A 17658-nucleotide genomic window follows, 5' to 3' on the forward strand; every position below is an offset into this window, starting at 1 on the left:
CTCAATTCCCACCCTGAACTAAATTAAAGGTTAATTAACCACACTTACCTACTAAATTTGTTCAATTAGCTTTTTTTGCAGGTAATTGACTTTTTTTTTTTGCAGGTTACCAATTCAATTATTAAAAAAAATAATTTCAAAATAATTTAAAAATTATTAAAAAAAAAAAAAAGAATACAGCCTTCCCCTTTTCAACTTGTTTCCTTTCCCTTTTCCATCCATAGTTTCGTGGAGAAATAGTGGTTCTCGCTTTCTGTTTCCAGATCCTGTTGCAAATCCTGTTTTTAATTGTGCCATTATTTAAAACTGACTAGTAACCTTAAAAAAATAAACACTTGCAAAAATATTTGAGCAGGAATTTTTGAGGGGTTAATGTTCTGTCTAGGCTGTTTGTGATTTGAAGTTATTTGGTGTGATTGAATTTTTATGTCAATGTTTTGTTTAACATAGTTGTGTGCTCATATATGACTCTGTTGTGGTTTGGATAACATGCAGCAGCTTGTGCCAAGCTTACCAGACTGGATGAGTGGAGGTTGTGGCATCAATAGGGTACTGGAATTGGTAACTTTGAAATTTACGAGCCTGTACCTGGTTGAATTGTTATGCACAAGGGATCAGATGAGATTTTGATGGATAGCTGGTTGGCAGCCACCGGTTGTCCGGCGAGGACAGCCCGTGGCTGTATTCTTTTTTCTTTTTTTTTTTTTATTTTTTATTTTTATTTTATTTTATTTATTTATTTTAATAATTAAATTGGTAACTTGTTATTAACCTGTAAAAAAAGTCAATTGAACAAATTTAACTTGTAGATGGATCTATTTGACACTTAATTTAGTTCGTGGTGGAAATTGAGCACTTCGCAGTAGTAGGTGGGCCTATTTGACACTTGTGCCAAGAAAAAATAAAAAAAATCAAAATAATAATCTTAAAATATAACATGACATTAACCTGTAAATAACTTGCAAAAACAAGTAAAAAGGGGTTAATTGCTTAATTTTTGTGAGTTCAAGAATCTAATTTAAACTGTTTAAAGTTTAAGGTTTAATTGTACATTTTATATAATTTGAGGGCTTATTTGACCTTTATCTATACTTTTAAATCAAAATGTAAAAGTATTACATTTCCTCATATAAGTAATAAATTAAATACTTTATTCTTAAATAGTACTCCGTATTTATAAGTATTACTTTTTGAAATTAGTAACATAGAACTTTTCTAAAAATGTTTCTTTCTAGTATCTACAAGAAATTTTCTAAAAATGTAACTAGTAGGCATAAATTGTAACTATTAGGGTTGTAATTTTTTTTTTTTAATCCAAAAACAGTTTTCTTATAGAATAACTTTTTTTTTTAGTACTATTGACTCTGCTACAATGTAATATTTAAGAGTCACAATCATATCGCTTGACCACAAGGTCTTTGACTCTTGCAGAATAACTTAATTTTTGAGGTTATATCAACTCAACGTTTCAAGTTAGTCAAAAAAAAAAAAAAAAAAAAAAAACACTATAGAAGGTGGTCTAATATATGGAATAATTTGCTGGCATAAATTCGATGCATTTAGCTATAAAGGTGGTATGTGGAAAAGAAAGGTAATGATTGTTATCTATCTTCTACTCCCAAAGGTTATCTGTCAAGTGTGAGAGGTGAGTTTTTGTTGTGAATGTGAAGTTGAAGGAATCAAAGCGTAGCTACCAAACAGACTAATTTCTTTCTTCGAGTTTGGATTGTTGATAATCTGTTTCTCTTTTTCCCAACCTTGCAACAATATATGCAAAATTTCTTATCATATATGTCGGGAAGTAAGAAGAGACCTTAACAAACAATTAAATATTAATCCTCGTTCACTCCGGAAGGTATGAGAACTGACCACCTGACCCAAAGAAAATTGTCACTTGTGAGAATCGAACCCTTCGGGAGGCATGGGAGCTGACCGCCTGACCTAAAGGTAATTATCACTTGTAAGAACTGAACCCGAATTATATCTCTAGGAATTTAAGATTGTCCCACAAAAAAGCTCCTTTGTCACTTAAGGCTTGAGCTACGTCTTTGGGATATATAAGTGTTTCTTTCTACAAATATGCATGTGAAAACGGCATAAAATATTTCACAACTTTAAATAAATTAAAAATATTTTTTTTTAAAAATAAATGTAGTAAATAATTACTATTTATGCATATTTGAAAAAAATATTTGTAAAGATACATTTATATTTTTATATAATTATATTAATATTTTTTTCATACATTTTATGTCCTGTATTTTTCATTTTTCAATTTTCTGGTTTTCCATTTTCATGCAATCTTACTTGGGGTAACTAAAAACACTAAGAATGAAAGCATTAATAAGAATATATTCTTCAAAAGGCTGAACCCCAACCCTAAGGACCCCCACACCCCGGCCCGACAGAGCATTTGGGAGGATGTAAATCATGGTGACTCAACTGAACATGATAACACTGATGAGTTCATTGAATTTCATAGTTAAGTCACTAGTGTGTTAATTAATCAGGAAAATTTTCTATTTTTTTTTTAGATAAATTAAAAATTTTAAAAAAGAAAAAATAGAGAATATATTTACTTATAAGTGTTTTTTTTTAAAAAAATTTTATAAATAAAGGATAAAAATGAAAACTTAAGTATTGAAGTAAACGTTTAGCTTAATATAATCTTAAAGTATTGAAGTAAACTTAATCTTGAAGGCCATGCATTTTCCTTGATTATATATACTTACAGCTTTTATCCTTGAAAGTAAACATCTAATTAAATCACTTAAGTCTAAAATTATTGACAATTTTATATTCACTTTATTTAAAGTTTACAGTGTGTACGTATAAAACTAAACTAAACGAGAAAACAAAGAAAAAGGAGGCACGCATTAAAGTCAAAAAGTGAACAAAGACAAGAAAACATCCCAACATGCTCCTCCAATTCAATTCATGAGTAGAAAAAAGATGAATTAAAAAAAGAAAACAAATAAAAGAAAAGTAGGAATGTGTAATTGGTTAACCGTTAATCGAAGTGAACTTTGTATTATCGAATTAACTAAATTGAAGTTTTTTTTTTTTTCGATTAATCGGTCGATTAAGTGAAGTTGTTTAAGCTAAAGTTTTAAATTTTTAAAATAATACCTATAATAATAAATTCAATTAAAATAATCTATAATAATAAATCCATCAAAAAATATACAAACACAATACCGTAACAGCACTACAAGCATAAAAGTACAAATTATGGGACACACTTGCTTATTTGATGAGATAATTAAGAAATTTGTTACATGCTCAAAAATTGGTCTCCATGATTTACAACCACCACTTTCTTCATCCCATATATATAATTAGGCTGCTTCAATATTACATACTGCAGACAAATGGACCAACACAATATGCCAACAAAAACACTCAGGGGGTGTTTGGTTGACATGAATTGCATTGAAATTGAATTGCATGAAATGATAAACTACGTTGTTTGGTTGGAGGGAATTGCAATTCTCTCAATTCATTGGAATTGCAATTCTCTCAATTCATTGATTGCAATTCATAGGTCCCCCTATGAATTGCAATTCAATGAATTCATCCAAAGGGAAAGGGAAGGAAAAAATATATTTGTCTTTTAATGTTATTATTAATATTATTACACAAAGGGTATTTTAGTATTTATATCACTTCTCCCATTTTCATTATTCCTCTCTACCGAACAATGTAATTCCAATTCTTACTTTATTCCCACCGAATTACAATTCCTTTCCATCTTAATTCATTCCTTCCAACCAAACGCCTTGTAACATGTCCATAAAAACAAAATTAATATTTTCATATTAATTATGTACTAACAAAGACTTATAGTTTTCCCTTGCACTGAATTTTTGTTTTGTTGCAAAACAATTAATTTAATAAAATTGCAAGAAAAATTTGTGCCGTGGCAATGTATTTCGTTGCAAAGCAATTTAATTTTAGTAGTGATGAGTAGGAATAAAATTGTATTGATCACAGTAATTTGATACTAATTATTTCATTTGCAACAGATTGTATAAAATAACCGTAAAGATTTCTCATAAAAATAACTAAAAAAATACATACAATCGATCTCTTCAACCATGAAACTTTGTTTCTTCTTTTGATACATAACTTGAAACTTAGTGAAAATGAATTGTTAAAGAATTACATTAAATACAAACGCATGAACAGTTCGTTTTTTTTTTTTTTTTTTTCCTGGAGAAAAAAATTTAGTTTTATTCTTTCACTCAACAAACAAATAAAATAAGTTGCTGTGCTCTATACTGTATTACATACACTCTTTATTGATTGCTTTCTCCCTTCGTTTTCTTGCACAACACAAATTAAAGGTTCTCACTTCTCAGTTCCTATAGACATCAGCTTCGAATGTAAGGTGATTGATCGAGTATCAAGGTTGTCTAATGAAGAGGTTTTCTTCAATTCAGAATGTTGTTGTGATAGATCTTAGCACTTTGGAAGATCCTTGGGAGGTGGCAGAAGAGATTCATTTGGACCTTTTCCATTGTCCACAAGGAATGCCATTTTTAGTCCCCATGTTGTGTGTATCTCTAGATGGCAATGCATAAACCAAACTCCTGCAATTCCATGCAAGAGATCAGAGAAAATTATTGTTAGGATCAAACACTTACCACTAAGGCCAAAAGCTATAGCTAGTAGCAAAGACGCAATTCTGTTTCTATTTTATTTCTTAATAGAGGGCGACGCTGGGTGCTGAACTTGACCCTTTAAACCCTTAATTGGTCTTTGCTCAACAACCTCTCAACTATAGAGTGCTTGACTTGGTCCTTACCGGCCTCCGTCCAACAATGATCAATCAGATGAAAAAACAATTATCAATCAACATACCAGGATTGTCTGCACGGAATCGGATAGCGACCCATCCACCCGCCGGCACTCCGATGGTGTTCCTCTCCACAGGATCCACAAGATTGAACTTCTTAGGATCCGTCTTAGGATTAAAGTTCCCAATTCCTCGTCCAACCGCGAAGAAATTGAACCCGTGCAAGTGTATAGGATGGTTCTCTGGGGCAACAATTCCAGTATCCTGTAAAACTAACTGGACCGTCGCATTGTATGGCAACCGGTAAAGCTTTGTCCCCGTACTGGTCTGCAGGTTGGCCGGAGGAGTACTGCCGGTGTAGTTGAAAGCAAACGGCGGGTTCCCCGGAAAATCTGTGGTGAAAACTCCTTTTATACCAAAGAAATGAGCCTGCAAAAGGGCAGTGGTGGGCATAACAAACGTGACATTATTCACACTTGCCACCACCCGGCTGCCGTTAGCCGGTTTGCAAGAGGGGCAGGGGTTAATTCCAAGCCCCACCGTGAATAACAGCGAATGATCAACCGTTTGTGGGACCTTAGCGGGAAATGTTTTGGAATTTAGGCTTCTAAGAGAATCAACAAAATTGTTAGCCACAGGGGTGGCGTTCTGGGATGGGATGCGAGTGAGGGTGGTGGCGAGAGTGGTTTGTACGCCGGTGTAGTGGAGCGTGGCGGTGCCGGTTTGGTTGTCGACGGCAATGGGAGCATCCATGAAGGGGGAGGCAGCCACCATGTACTGTCCGGCGGCTTGATCTGCGGTGATGATTACGTTTGTGGTCTGGCCGGGGGCGATGACAATTGTGTCAGTTTTGAATGGCTTCACGTACGTGGCGTCCACTTCCACGACGGTCATCTTGTGGCCGGCGATCTTGAAAAACAGTTCTTCATTGAGTGCAGCGTTGATCAGCCTTAACATGTAGGTTTTTCCCGGAGCAACACCCAATCTATATCCACCTATCACAATATAATCCCACTTGAGATGATTCCAAAAGATTACAAATTTTGGTCTATATATATAATATAGCCCATAGCACTACTGAAAATTATGCAATTTTCGACCACCTGAAAGTGATCATCAAGTCGAAAGCAAAAAGTGGTCGGAAATAGCAACAAAGATTTTTTCGAATGATCGGAACAAGACTTTTGAATTGATTTAAGGTGGTCGGAAATTTCATAATTTTCAGCAGTGTAGTGAGTAATGTACCTTGTTGGGGACAATTGGTGACCGGTCCAGGATGACCATTGATAGTATGAGCATCAGAGACATTTGGTGCCAAACCTGATTTTAGTGCTTCATTGATCACAGCTTCAGTATCAGATTTCCACCATTCAGCTGCGCCCATTTCACATAACTCATTATTATTATTTTTACTTTATCAATAATACTTACACAAATAAAATATTATGCATATATATGTTTTATTATATTAATTAGTTACCTAATAGGACAACAGCTTCGTGGTCGGGTTTTGGGAAGGGATAAGGAACACCAAGCTTAGGCAAAATGACCAAAGCACCATGGACAGTGGACCTTAGCCAAAGAACATGTGCATGCCAAAAAAGAGTGCCCCTTTGACCAGTTATGGTGAAGTTATATACATAGCTTTGTTCGGGCTGAATTGGACACTGAGTAATATAAGCTGGTCCGTCTGCCCAGCCAGTTCGAAGTTGTCTAATGCCATGCCTATAAACATAAAATAATATAAATATAAGAGGGAGGAATTGAATATATATAGGTACTAAATTTCGTTGAGTTAATATATAGTTACCAATGAATGGAGACGTTATATTTGACATGGTTGACGACTTTTATGAGCACGGTATCTTCTTCCCTGGCGTAAATGGTCGGCCCCGGAAACTTGCCATTGACGGTGACGGTAGGCTTAGTTGAACACAATCGGGTCATGTTCTTCATCACCACCTACAGACAAAGCTTCTATAAGAGTCATTTATATATAGGGACAAGATCGGGTACGTTTACTGCTTCCCATGCCGTCGTGCACTATGTAAGTACAAATGCATCACCACTTAGCACCACCCGGTTTGCAAACTGTATCACACAGCTTTGAACACCGTAGTGGTGCATTCGTGCATACATAGTGGTGCAAAGTCACATGATCACACGGGAAGAAGTCGAAGAGCTGGTTAGGCAGGGTGGCACTTACATTGAACTTGTAATGTCGCACCCGACATTCTACTATTGCCGGAAACAGAAGAGCCACGCCCACGAGGATGAAGATCCGAAACCAAGAAGACTCCATTGCATATACAAACGATTTCTCTATCTATCTATCTTCTTGTACTGTTTTTCAGTAATGGTTTTGTTTGATGTGAGTGATTATGAGCGAATGATATATAGAGGAGATGAGAGGTGAGAGTGGGAGCCAAGACGAGAGTTCTCTGCTGCGATGTCGTTTTTGTACGTTAGGTGAAATGGATTGGTTCTTCTACTCCTTTCCCATCCTTAGCTTTGAACAACAACAACTGCAATACTTCATATTTGGTCATTCTCGCAGCTCCAATATTATCATTTTTGCATGTTACGTTATATAGGGGTTGTTATATATGTTCTCCAATTAATATTTTTGTTCTTTTCTAATATATCCGTGGACCACATTTATTTTGTGACTTAAGCTATATTCATTGGCCTGCCAACTAGTAAATCCATCTAATTATTTTATAATACCTCCCGCAAATCATTCCAATTGTTATACCATGCTAGCCATGGACCAGGGTTCATATATTGCATTGTAAAAATTTTGGTTCAAAAATGATGTGTCTGCAGTTAATATATTCTATACTTGCACTTAATTATCAATATAATTTATGTACCTATAAACAAATTGAATGCACTTAACATGATAATTACATACACATAACATGATAATTACAGACACATAAATTGTTAAGTGCAGGTACATAATATGATAATTGCAGACACATAAGATAATGTTGCTTAACATGCTATGTGTCTCTTCTACTTGGAGTTAACAATTTATGTATTGTAATTATCATGTTATGCGTTTGTAATTACCATATGATGTGCTTTCAATTTGTTTACAAGTACAAAAATAGTTAATTGTTACAATCTGAATGTTATTTTTAAATGAGGGTCACCAATGCAAGGTAAACTCCGGTGTATGATATAATTCACCAAATCATTCATCGTTGGTTACAAGAATTAAACTTGATGAGTCCTACCAAAAACAAGAACAAATTAAATAATAATAGCAAATTAAATGATCTTGTGTTGCTAAGAAGCTAGCTAAGACTTCCTCGGCAAACACTCATAAAGATTAAAGATATACGGAGTATATATTAGTCAAGTTTAATTTGAATATACATGCAATGTGCATGACAGCTAGATTTTCAAAAAGAAATATTATGCATAAATAAATTGGAGAAGCAATAAATTCGAATCAAATATACCTTAGCTTAGATGAAATATGAATTTTGCACATAATTACCTATTTACCTCTATATTTTTAGTCATGAGTTCCAGGAAAGTACTCATTTCCTTCACCCAAAATGTCGAATCCCCAGCCCCAAGGGTCATACTCACTCCGGCCCGACAAAATATTTGTAAGGATTTAAAAGTAAATTATACCGTGCCCGGAGTGCACAATGCATTGTGCGCCTTGGCCCAAAACGACGTCGTTTTGGACATTTTCGCGTGTCTGCTGTTAACTCTTTTTAAAAAAAAATTTATGTTCGAGTGTACAGAATTGTATAATAGAATACACAGAATTTTATAACTGAAAATTCTCATGTTTAGAATGTACAGAATTATATAATAGAATGCACAGAATTTTATACCTGAAAACATAAAATTTTATAACTGAAAATTCCCATGTTTCGAATGTACAAAATTATATAATAGAATGCACAGAATTTTATACCTGAAAATACATAACTTACCAAAACGACGTTGTTTTGGGAGGCGCAGGGCGCACATTGCTATGTGCGCCCTGGTGCGCAATATAACGATTGGGATTTAAATCATGGTGACTCAATTTCTTAGCAAACAGGGTCAAATGTCAGTGTGCACAAAAAATCTACACACTTTAAATATAATCATCACATTGCTGTCGCCGAGGTTCAAGGAAAGTACTCATTTCCTTGATATTATTGCTTGCTCTAGCATGTTTAGTTTAAGAATAAAAATAATCTAGAAATAAAATATAAATCATATTTTATTATTTGATTCATTTATAGAACCAACTTTAACATTGCATATATGCATGGAAAAGCTAGGAATCACTACCCTCGACAAAATGAGGTTTATATATATATATATATATATATATATATATATATATATATATATATAGTTCAAATTTCATTAAAATAATACTCCGTACTATTAAGGTATTTAAATTTATTTTATTTAATTCACGTGTGATATTATAAATTGGTATAATAAATCATAATCATCATTTATCATATAATTCGACTATTTATTTGCATTTAGCATGCCGAGAAAGGGGATTTTAGTATTTCTTAAAACTTTATAAAAATGGGTTGTAAATTAAACTAATAATGAATCATAGAAATGAGGGGATAAGATGTACCAAATCCAACCAAGTTGGACTGGTTTTCAAGGTATGTATTGGTTACTACTTACTACTCTGATCCACATGTTAACAAGAGATAGATTTATATTGTTTCAAAGCTAAGATATGTTTATATTAATTAAGCCAACCGTGGGTTACTAACCACTATTTTCTTCATTATGTTTGTATATATTCACATTTGAATTCTCCATGTAACAAATATGAATAAAAAAATTAATTAATTCATCAATGTTGATGAATATATTATAGGTTTAATTTGTTGAAACTTGATTAGCCAACAGAATGCTCTTATAATTGACGAGATGTTGAGCTTAATTAGGTTGAATTGAAACATGTATTCCATCTCAAATAAAAACCTAAGCTGATAATAAGATTGTGTGAGGCAATTATTTTTGACGGGCTCCAAGCAACACGTAGACCATAGTCTCTTGACTTTTGGCATGATGTTAATTGGCTCTAATACCAAATTGAAGCAGGTGTTCCATCTCAATTAAAAGGTTAAGCTGATAGTTGGATTATACATTTATGTTTATGGGGCATCTAGTTGGAAGGAGTAAATTAGGGAAAAAAGAATTGTAATTTCGTTAGAAAAGAATAAGGTGAAAATTCATATTCCATTGTTCGGTAGACAGGAATAAAATTGCAAAGTGAAAGGGAAGAAGTGAATAAAGACGAAAATATCCTTTTGTCAACTACTATGTAATGTGATGGCACATCTGTTTCCATTCTGAATGAGTCATCACTCATCACAAGATCGAACCCCAACGGTTACCATTCCAAATAGTTCGTCACATGATCGAACCCCAGTTGTGGGGACATTGAGTCTTTGGGATGAAAATGATCTTGTACCAACAACTATATAGTGTGATAACACTTCTGTTATACTATTTTGTATAAAATCATGAATCTTTCAAAAAATAATACTACGTAATAATGAAAGTAAAGTTGTCATTTACGGTAAAATTCTAATTTTGAGGAACCTTAAGAATTGCAATTCCATGATTGACGAGGATTGTAATTCCTTCCTACCAAATACTGAAATTATAAATTCCATTGAATTTGGTGAGAACAGAATTACAATTCGATCCTACCAACACCCCATTATATATACACTATATGCTCAACACTCAATAGGTTGGGTGTTGCTAGCTTATCTTTCATTTTCTTCTGGATTACATATAGTAGCATATCTTTTCTCAAGTCGGCAGGAAATTCCACTTTCACCATATTTAACTTATGCAACAGTTCTGAGGAATGTAACAATTCACAATAAATGTGTACACCCAACTAATGCAGAAATGCAAGAGTTTTATCTATAACCTGATCCTTACAAAAATAATTCCCAAACTCAACAAAACAGAGCCAGCCAAATCACCTTAACTCTCGACCGTAAGTTGTGTCATTCCAAGCCCCACCAGCAATTTATTCAGGGACTCGGGCGAATGCACCCGATACTCGACTTTACCATTCGACAGGAATACCTCGGCCAGTTCAACCTTCTCGGACGTAAGACTTGTGCTATCCATCGTCTTGCTAAGCACCTTGAGAACGAGCTGAACGGCCTCCTCCCTCGTAAGCTCATCCTTGTACTCCTGTTTTAGCATTGATTGCGCGGCTTGATTGTTGGCTCCAATAGCAGCAGCCTTCCACCCGCCATAATTCCCGCTGGGGTCACTCATGTAAAGCTGGAACCCATAGTTCTTATCCCACCCGGCAAACAGAAAAGACACCCCGAATGGGCGCAGACCACCAAACTGCGTGTAACCTTGCTTGGTGTCGCAAAGAGATTGAACTAGCTGTTCCACGGGCATTGGTTCCTGATAAGCATACGTATATCGTTGAGCCTGAACCCGGGCCGTGTTAATAAGAATATTGGCATCAGACATTATTCCCGCCACAGCACATGCCACGTGGTCATCGATCTTGTACATCTTTTCAGTGGAAGTTGATGTCTGGAGAAGCTTGGAAGTCACCTTCTTTTCACCGACTAAAACAACACCGTCTTTTGATAATACTCCTATGGCACTGCCAGCATTTCCAATTGCCTCCATCGCATATTCAACCTGGTATAAACGACCTTCTGGAGAGAAGATAGTAGTGCGGCTATCATATCTTCGTGACATTGTTCTGCAGCTAGTGAACTAAACAAGTTCATTATAAGCACTATTTCCCAATGTATATCGCATCAATGAAAATTATGCCAACATACTACACAGTTACTTAGATCTAAAAAGCACGATTACTAAGAGCAACTAGTCTGACAAACACATTCAGAAAATCAGATATCTACTCTGAGCATGATTGTCAGAATTCCCAATATTCACTGCATCTATAAAAATTATGCATATGTACACTATTAAAGTATCCAAAAAGACACATGCCATATGAATCAAGGAGCACAATCACTCAAATTGCTCAGAGCAACTAGGCCAACAAACACATCCAGAGGTCTACTTTGAGTGTGGTTGTCAGAACTTATTTATTAAAAAAAAAAAAAAAAAAACTGGGAATTTCAGACAATTCAGAATGCATAAGAAATTCTTCTTCCATTGGAGACCAGGAATTTTGTATGATGAAAAGAATGGTCCCATTTGCACACATCTAAAATGCGTTTAGACAGGCATCATGAGTTACAGAAAGCTGATAATAAGTATTCCCTGCTTTAATTTGATGTTAATTTTGCCCAAAAAGCTTTTCTGCATGGCTGCTAAGCAACAGGGATTTACCCATCTATATTCTATACATAAGTATCTGAATTGCCAATTGTATGACAAAACAAGTACTCCCTCTGCCATTAATGGGAATATCATATTTCTAACATATTACCGATCTATATTTCATTTTCCTGAGCACTCTCCAATTTTACTTCGCACCATTTATACATTCGAATCCTGTGATTTTAGTACAAAACAGGAAGACATGTGATTTTATTACAGTTTTATTTCACTTTTCCGCTCACCACTCGTAGGATTTCTTAAACGTTAAATTTTATAAAGAAATTGTAAAATCTTCAGAAATCACGAAACCAAACTTGAAGTTAAAATTGAACCCTAAAATGTTCAAAATTGAAAGCACAAAATAGCGTGTGTGTGTTTGTGTGTACATATATACGTGTATACGTTTCAGTGACAGAGCGGAACCTGGAAAAGGGATGAACGAGGGAGAAGCCAAGAGACGCAATGTAACTATGGAGAAGGATTAGTAGTGTGTCGACCCAATCGTTATACCCTACACTACGGCGCGCGTAGCATTGTGCGCCGCGTGCCTCCTAAAACGACGTCGTTTTGCTGTGATTATGTATATTTGTTCACACAATTATGTATATTTGTTCATACAGTTATGTACATTTTTTATACAATTATGTACATTCTTTTTATACAATTATGTACATCCGAATCAGAAAATTTGTGTGTATTATGTTAAGAGTTGATATGTATTATGTTAAAAGTTTATGTTTATTATGTATTATGTTAGATTATGTGTATTATCTTTTAAAAAGAGTATGTATATTTTGTTATATAATTATGTACATTCATGTATACAATTATGTGTATTCTAGTATAACATAATGTACATCTTTGAACATGGGTCTTTTTTTTAAAGAAAAATTAACTGCCATACACTGGGGCGGGAAATTTCAAAAAATAAAAATAAAAAATTAAAACGACGTCGTTTTGCATCTGAACGCACAGTGCAACGCGCGCCGTGGTGTAGGATATAAATTGCCGTGTCGACCAGGTAACCGAAACTGAATATAGTTTTAAGTTTTGAGCCGGATAAAAAGAATCGTTATATCGGGCACCAGGGCACAATGCATTGTGAGCCTGGCCCAAAATGACGGACAATGTTCCGTCCGTCTAATCCTGTTACAGTTATATATATATATATATATATATATATATATATATATATATATATATATATATATATAACATTTGTGTTTATGTGTATTATGTTAAGAGTTTATATGTATTATATATTATGTTAGATTATGCGAAGTTTATGTGTATTCTCCTATATATACGAAACATGAAATTTTCTCTTAGAAGTTAACGATAGAAACGGAAAAATTATTCAGGACGCACAATGCATTATACGTCCTGGTGCACAATATAATTTGCTGGATAAAAAACAAGAATCATATGTAATGCCCACAAAATGAGGCCCAAACAGCATTTCTAGGCAAATTATGTCCTGGACCTGTGTCCACAATTACAATGAATTGTGTAATTGTGGACACGGGCACAAAACGATGTCGTTTTTCAAAAAAAACGCGTCATTTAGTTAAAAAAAAAATTCGCACGTGTTTTGCCGTTAATGGCGTTAACGGCGTTATTTTTTTGGATTATGAATGTACAGTTATACCGTTATGAATGTACAGTTATGCAATTATGAACACAGAACTCTAACATTATGAACTTACAATTATGAACATATAGTGATAAAATTATGATCATAGAGCTCTAAAATTGTGAATATAGAGCTTCGAAGATTATGAATGTACAGTAATGGAGTTATGAATTTACAGTTATGAATCTACAATTATGAGATTATGAATCTACAGTTATGGAATTATGAATGTACAATTATTGATCGAATTATGAACAAAGAGCTCTGACATTATGAACTTACAATTATGAACATATAGTGATAAAATTATGAACATAGAGCTCTAAAATTGTGAACATAGAGCTTCGAAAATTATGAATGTACAATTATGGAGTTATGAATGTACAGTTATGGAGTTATGAATGTACAGTTATGGAGTTATGAATGTACAGTTATTAACATATAGTAATAAAATTATGAACATATACTCCTATAACGAAGCGGTCTGAAATTTAAAAAAAAAAAAAATGAGATAACGGCACGGGTCCATAGCATAACGATTGGCATTTCTAGGCAATTTACTTCATGGACCAGGGTCAACATAGTACTATGGATCATGGATTGAAACAATAGTATTATGGGACATGAATTGAAATAATATGGTACAGAATTGATACTCGTAAGGTACAGAATTTTATAACGAACACACAAAAAATTACAACATAAGATGCATAACATAGCATTTTGGACTTAGCTGAATTGAAAAGACGAGGTATAGAATTCATACTTGTAAGGTACATAATTTCATAATACAAGACACAAAAAATCACGACACAATACGCATACACATGTTATATATTTAGTTATTTTTCAAATATGATTTAAGTACACAATTTGTGTTCATAGGCACAAAATGTTACAACACAAAGACGCAGAAATTCGTAACTTAAGACACAATTACTAATTTGTTCCAGGTACAAAATTCATACTCATAATGTACAGAATTTCATAACGCAAAACATAAAAGTCATAACACAAAACACAAAACACAAAAATACATAAACTAGGATTCATATTGCAGTGTGAACCATGTTCCATGGTATAAGAATTGGAATTTTTGGGCAATTAATATCACGGAGCAGGGTCCACATAGCACTATGGACCCTGGATCGAAACGATGAGGTACATAATTCATACTTGTAAGGTAAAAAATTTCATAACACAAGATACAAGACAAATACACTTGCCATAAAAGCCGATTGTTGCGCTCATATCGATATTCATCATGTATTACTTGGATTTCTTCAATGAACATGAAGCTGAGGAGAGTAGTTCGGATCTACGATCATGTCTAAGTTCTTAGATGGACCTTAATAAGACTTCTCCGCGGGGGGGGGGGGGGGGGGGGGTACCTCCGGCTTTGAACGTGATCAATCACAAGCCGACATTTCCAGCTACTCCCGGCCAAATTCCTTACCAATTTCCAATGAATCTTGCTAGGGTACCAGACTCGACCTTCCAATGGTGGCAGAATTCACCACGATTCTATACTTCAACTTATCCATATCAGCCTATGTTGGCCATGTATACGCAACGGATGTATATGCCGGCCCCAACTGCACCAGAAGCGGTGCCCGCAAGCAGGGGAAGGAAACCCGAGCTTCGCCGAGCACACTCACAGTGCAGAGAGCCTACAAGCCATCACGAGCATTTTCCCCAACTTCGTCGCCCTGTTCAGACCCAATTGGGTTCAGGAGAGGAGTCTCAGACGAATTCCAGCTCAATTCAGAGTTCCTTCGATTGGGTTTAGCCGCCTATGCGGGATCGTTTGGGTACGAACAGAGAGGCGAATGTCAATCAATCACCTGTTTGTTGGTTGGCGAGGAAATTATGAAGAAATCAGTGCATCCAATCCTCATCGACATAGAAATTCTCGGAGGGAAGGGCAAGCTGAGCTTCCCAAGGGAATCTTGGATCAAGTCGGACTTGAGTTCAACCTATGGAAACGGGAACAGATGTCCTGACCATCCGAAGCAAGAACTTCGTTGTTAACGACACCAGTCACAGCGGAGATCATGCACCAGCCATACCTGATTAACTTATGGGTACTCGGGAACAAGAATTACAATGGCAAGACTGACCTCAAGGAAAATGTTAACTCTTATTACAGCAACATGTTGAGGATGGAGGTGTTTGATGCGGTTATTTCCCGAGCCTTCTTTTACGCTCTGTTCGGGAGGGCAACTGAGTGGTTCAAATCACTTGAGCCTGGATCTGTCGGGAGTTTTCCCGAGCTGGAGATATTGTTTATCCAGAAATTCGCTACTTCCAAGACAGTGAGACGACACTTCACTCATCTAAATGGTATTCGCCAAGGAGAGGGTGAACCGCTGACTAACCTAGTGGAAGAACGAAATTGGAGAGGTCAAGCCAATGGATGATCGAACGATTATCAACATTCTCCACTCCTCACTCCAATAAGGGAGCTTGTATGAAGACTTTATTTTGCGTCTGCCCTAGACATATGAGGAAGCCCTCCACTAGGTTACCGATTGTGCAAATGCAATAGAGGCCAATATGACCAAGCAAAGAGAAGAGACGGGATCAAGCCGGAGAGAACGACGTCCCGATTAGAAACAGGGTGACCAATCGGTAAAGGGACGAGACAAGGCCGCCGCGTATACTCCACTGAACTGACTAGCAATGGAGGTCTTTAATTACACCCAATCTTGCAACCTGGTCCAAATTCCGGACCCTGCCTGAGATGGGAGGATAAGTCCAAATTTTGTAAATATCATCTAAACAGGGGACACGACACTGAGGAGTGCCATACTTTGAGAAAAGTCATGAAAGAATTGATGCGCTCGGATGAGTTAACCCAGTTCGTGAAGAAGGAAACGGAGAAGAAGTCTTGGAAGAAAAATTTTCAAGAGGCCCGATAAGGACAAGAAAGTGAGAAACAGAAAGAACTCGAGCCAGATAATGAGCCGCCTCCGCCGCCAACTTCCAACCAGTCATTCATGTCATATTTGGACGATTGGAAGGTGGAAGCAGTATGAAAGAGCGACGGCGATGGTCCCGAGAACTACGGGTCGGATTGATTAAGTCCGAGCTAAAAGAGAAAAGAAGAAGAGTTGAACCAATCGTGTCCACCAACAACGACCTCCCGATGAAATCTGAGCATAGTTCAGAGGCTTTGGTCGTCACAATAGATATCATGGGGTTCAATGTCGAGAGGGTCTTAGTAGACACGGGCAGTAGCGTGAACGTGTTCTACTTGGACGTTTTCAAAAAGCTCAAGCTAGAATAGGCAATGCCGACCTCGACCAGAACTCCCTTGCCTGGTTTCACGGGCAACATGATTCAACCGGAGGCAATGGTTTGGTTACCAATTGAAGTCAGAACTTACCCTTGGGTTTTGAAAATTGAGATGTAATTCATCATGGTTAAGTTGGATTGCGTGCACAACATAATACTCAACTGAACCAGCATTATGCAAATTGGAGTCATGATTTCCATGCCCCATCTGTGCATGAAATTTCAGACTCCGGAAGGTGTTGGAGTCTTAAGGAGTGATATCCGATCTGCTCTGAAATGTTATGACCGAGCAGTACAGAAGCAAGGCAGGAACCTCTCGGATGAGTACAATAAGTAAGAGGAAAGACGACTAGAAGAAAGAGCAACCCAAGACTTTAGAAGAAGTGGAGGAAGTTCTTCTAGATGAGAGCCGACCCAACTGGGTAATTAAATTGGAAGAACATTGAGCAGCGACTTGCGGGACGCATTGTTACTATGTTAGTTGTGCTGAAGGAGTATTTGAACATCTTTGCGTGGGGCCCGGGGATATGCCTGAGATTGATCGCTTAGTTATTTGTCATCGGTTGGTAGTAAGCTCGATCGCCAAGCCGGTACATGT

The 17658-nt window shown here is 36.0% G+C and overlaps 2 protein-coding genes across 5 annotated transcripts; both read right to left on the reverse strand.

The window, feature by feature from the left end:
* Positions 1 to 4057: 4057 nt before the first annotated feature.
* On the reverse strand, positions 4058 to 7171 carry LOC109157830 (laccase-4-like). 2 transcript variants are annotated; one of them, XR_002050292.1, is made up of 7 exons: positions 7005 to 7171; positions 6609 to 6760; positions 6279 to 6523; positions 6044 to 6172; positions 4864 to 5793; positions 4409 to 4592; positions 4058 to 4376 (listed from the first exon to the last, which is right to left on the reverse strand). XR_002050292.1 is itself a non-coding variant. In XM_019305664.1 (6 exons), the coding sequence occupies exons 1-6, from the start codon at positions 7098 to 7100 to the stop codon at positions 4462 to 4464; spliced, it is 1683 nt and encodes a 560-aa protein (XP_019161209.1). In that variant the 5' UTR covers positions 7101 to 7171; the 3' UTR covers positions 4058 to 4461. The 2 variants fall into 2 exon arrangements, 1 of the variants encoding a protein (XP_019161209.1); XM_019305664.1 differs by having other exon boundaries at positions 4058 to 4592.
* Positions 7172 to 10604: 3433 nt separating this feature from the next.
* LOC109157833 (proteasome subunit alpha type-4-like) lies at positions 10605 to 13165 on the reverse strand. Of its 3 annotated transcripts, XM_019305669.1 has the most exons (3): positions 13149 to 13165; positions 12554 to 12627; positions 10605 to 11546 (listed from the first exon to the last, which is right to left on the reverse strand). In XM_019305669.1, the coding sequence occupies exon 3, from the start codon at positions 11534 to 11536 to the stop codon at positions 10790 to 10792; it is 747 nt and encodes a 248-aa protein (XP_019161214.1). In that variant the 5' UTR covers positions 11537 to 11546; positions 12554 to 12627; positions 13149 to 13165; the 3' UTR covers positions 10605 to 10789. The 3 variants fall into 3 exon arrangements, with proteins under 3 accessions (XP_019161214.1, XP_019161212.1, XP_019161213.1); XM_019305667.1 differs by lacking the exon at positions 13149 to 13165 and having other exon boundaries at positions 10605 to 11554; positions 12554 to 12628; XM_019305668.1 differs by lacking the exon at positions 13149 to 13165 and having other exon boundaries at positions 10605 to 11540.
* Positions 13166 to 17658: the final 4493 nt, after the last annotated feature.

This window comes from Ipomoea nil, unplaced genomic scaffold (assembly GCF_001879475.1).
Source record: "Ipomoea nil cultivar Tokyo-kokei standard unplaced genomic scaffold, Asagao_1.1 scaffold2792, whole genome shotgun sequence".
Lineage (NCBI taxonomy): Eukaryota > Viridiplantae > Streptophyta > Magnoliopsida > Solanales > Convolvulaceae > Ipomoea > Ipomoea nil.

Coding starts and splice junctions, on each gene's coding strand:
- LOC109157833 (XM_019305669.1), bottom strand. CDS start 11,536: ATGTCACGAAGATATGATAGCCGCACTACTATCTTCTCTCCAGAAGGT.
- LOC109157830 (XM_019305664.1), bottom strand. CDS start 7,100: ATGGAGTCTTCTTGGTTTCGGATCTTCATCCTCGTGGGCGTGGCTCTT. Junction 6,173..6,278: donor CGAAGCTGTTGTCCTATTAG/GTAACTAATTAA, acceptor AAATGGGCGCAG/CTGAATGGTGGAAATCTGAT. Junction 4,593..4,863: donor ATTCCGTGCAGACAATCCTG/GTATGTTGATTG, acceptor ATGGAATTGCAG/GAGTTTGGTTTATGCATTGC.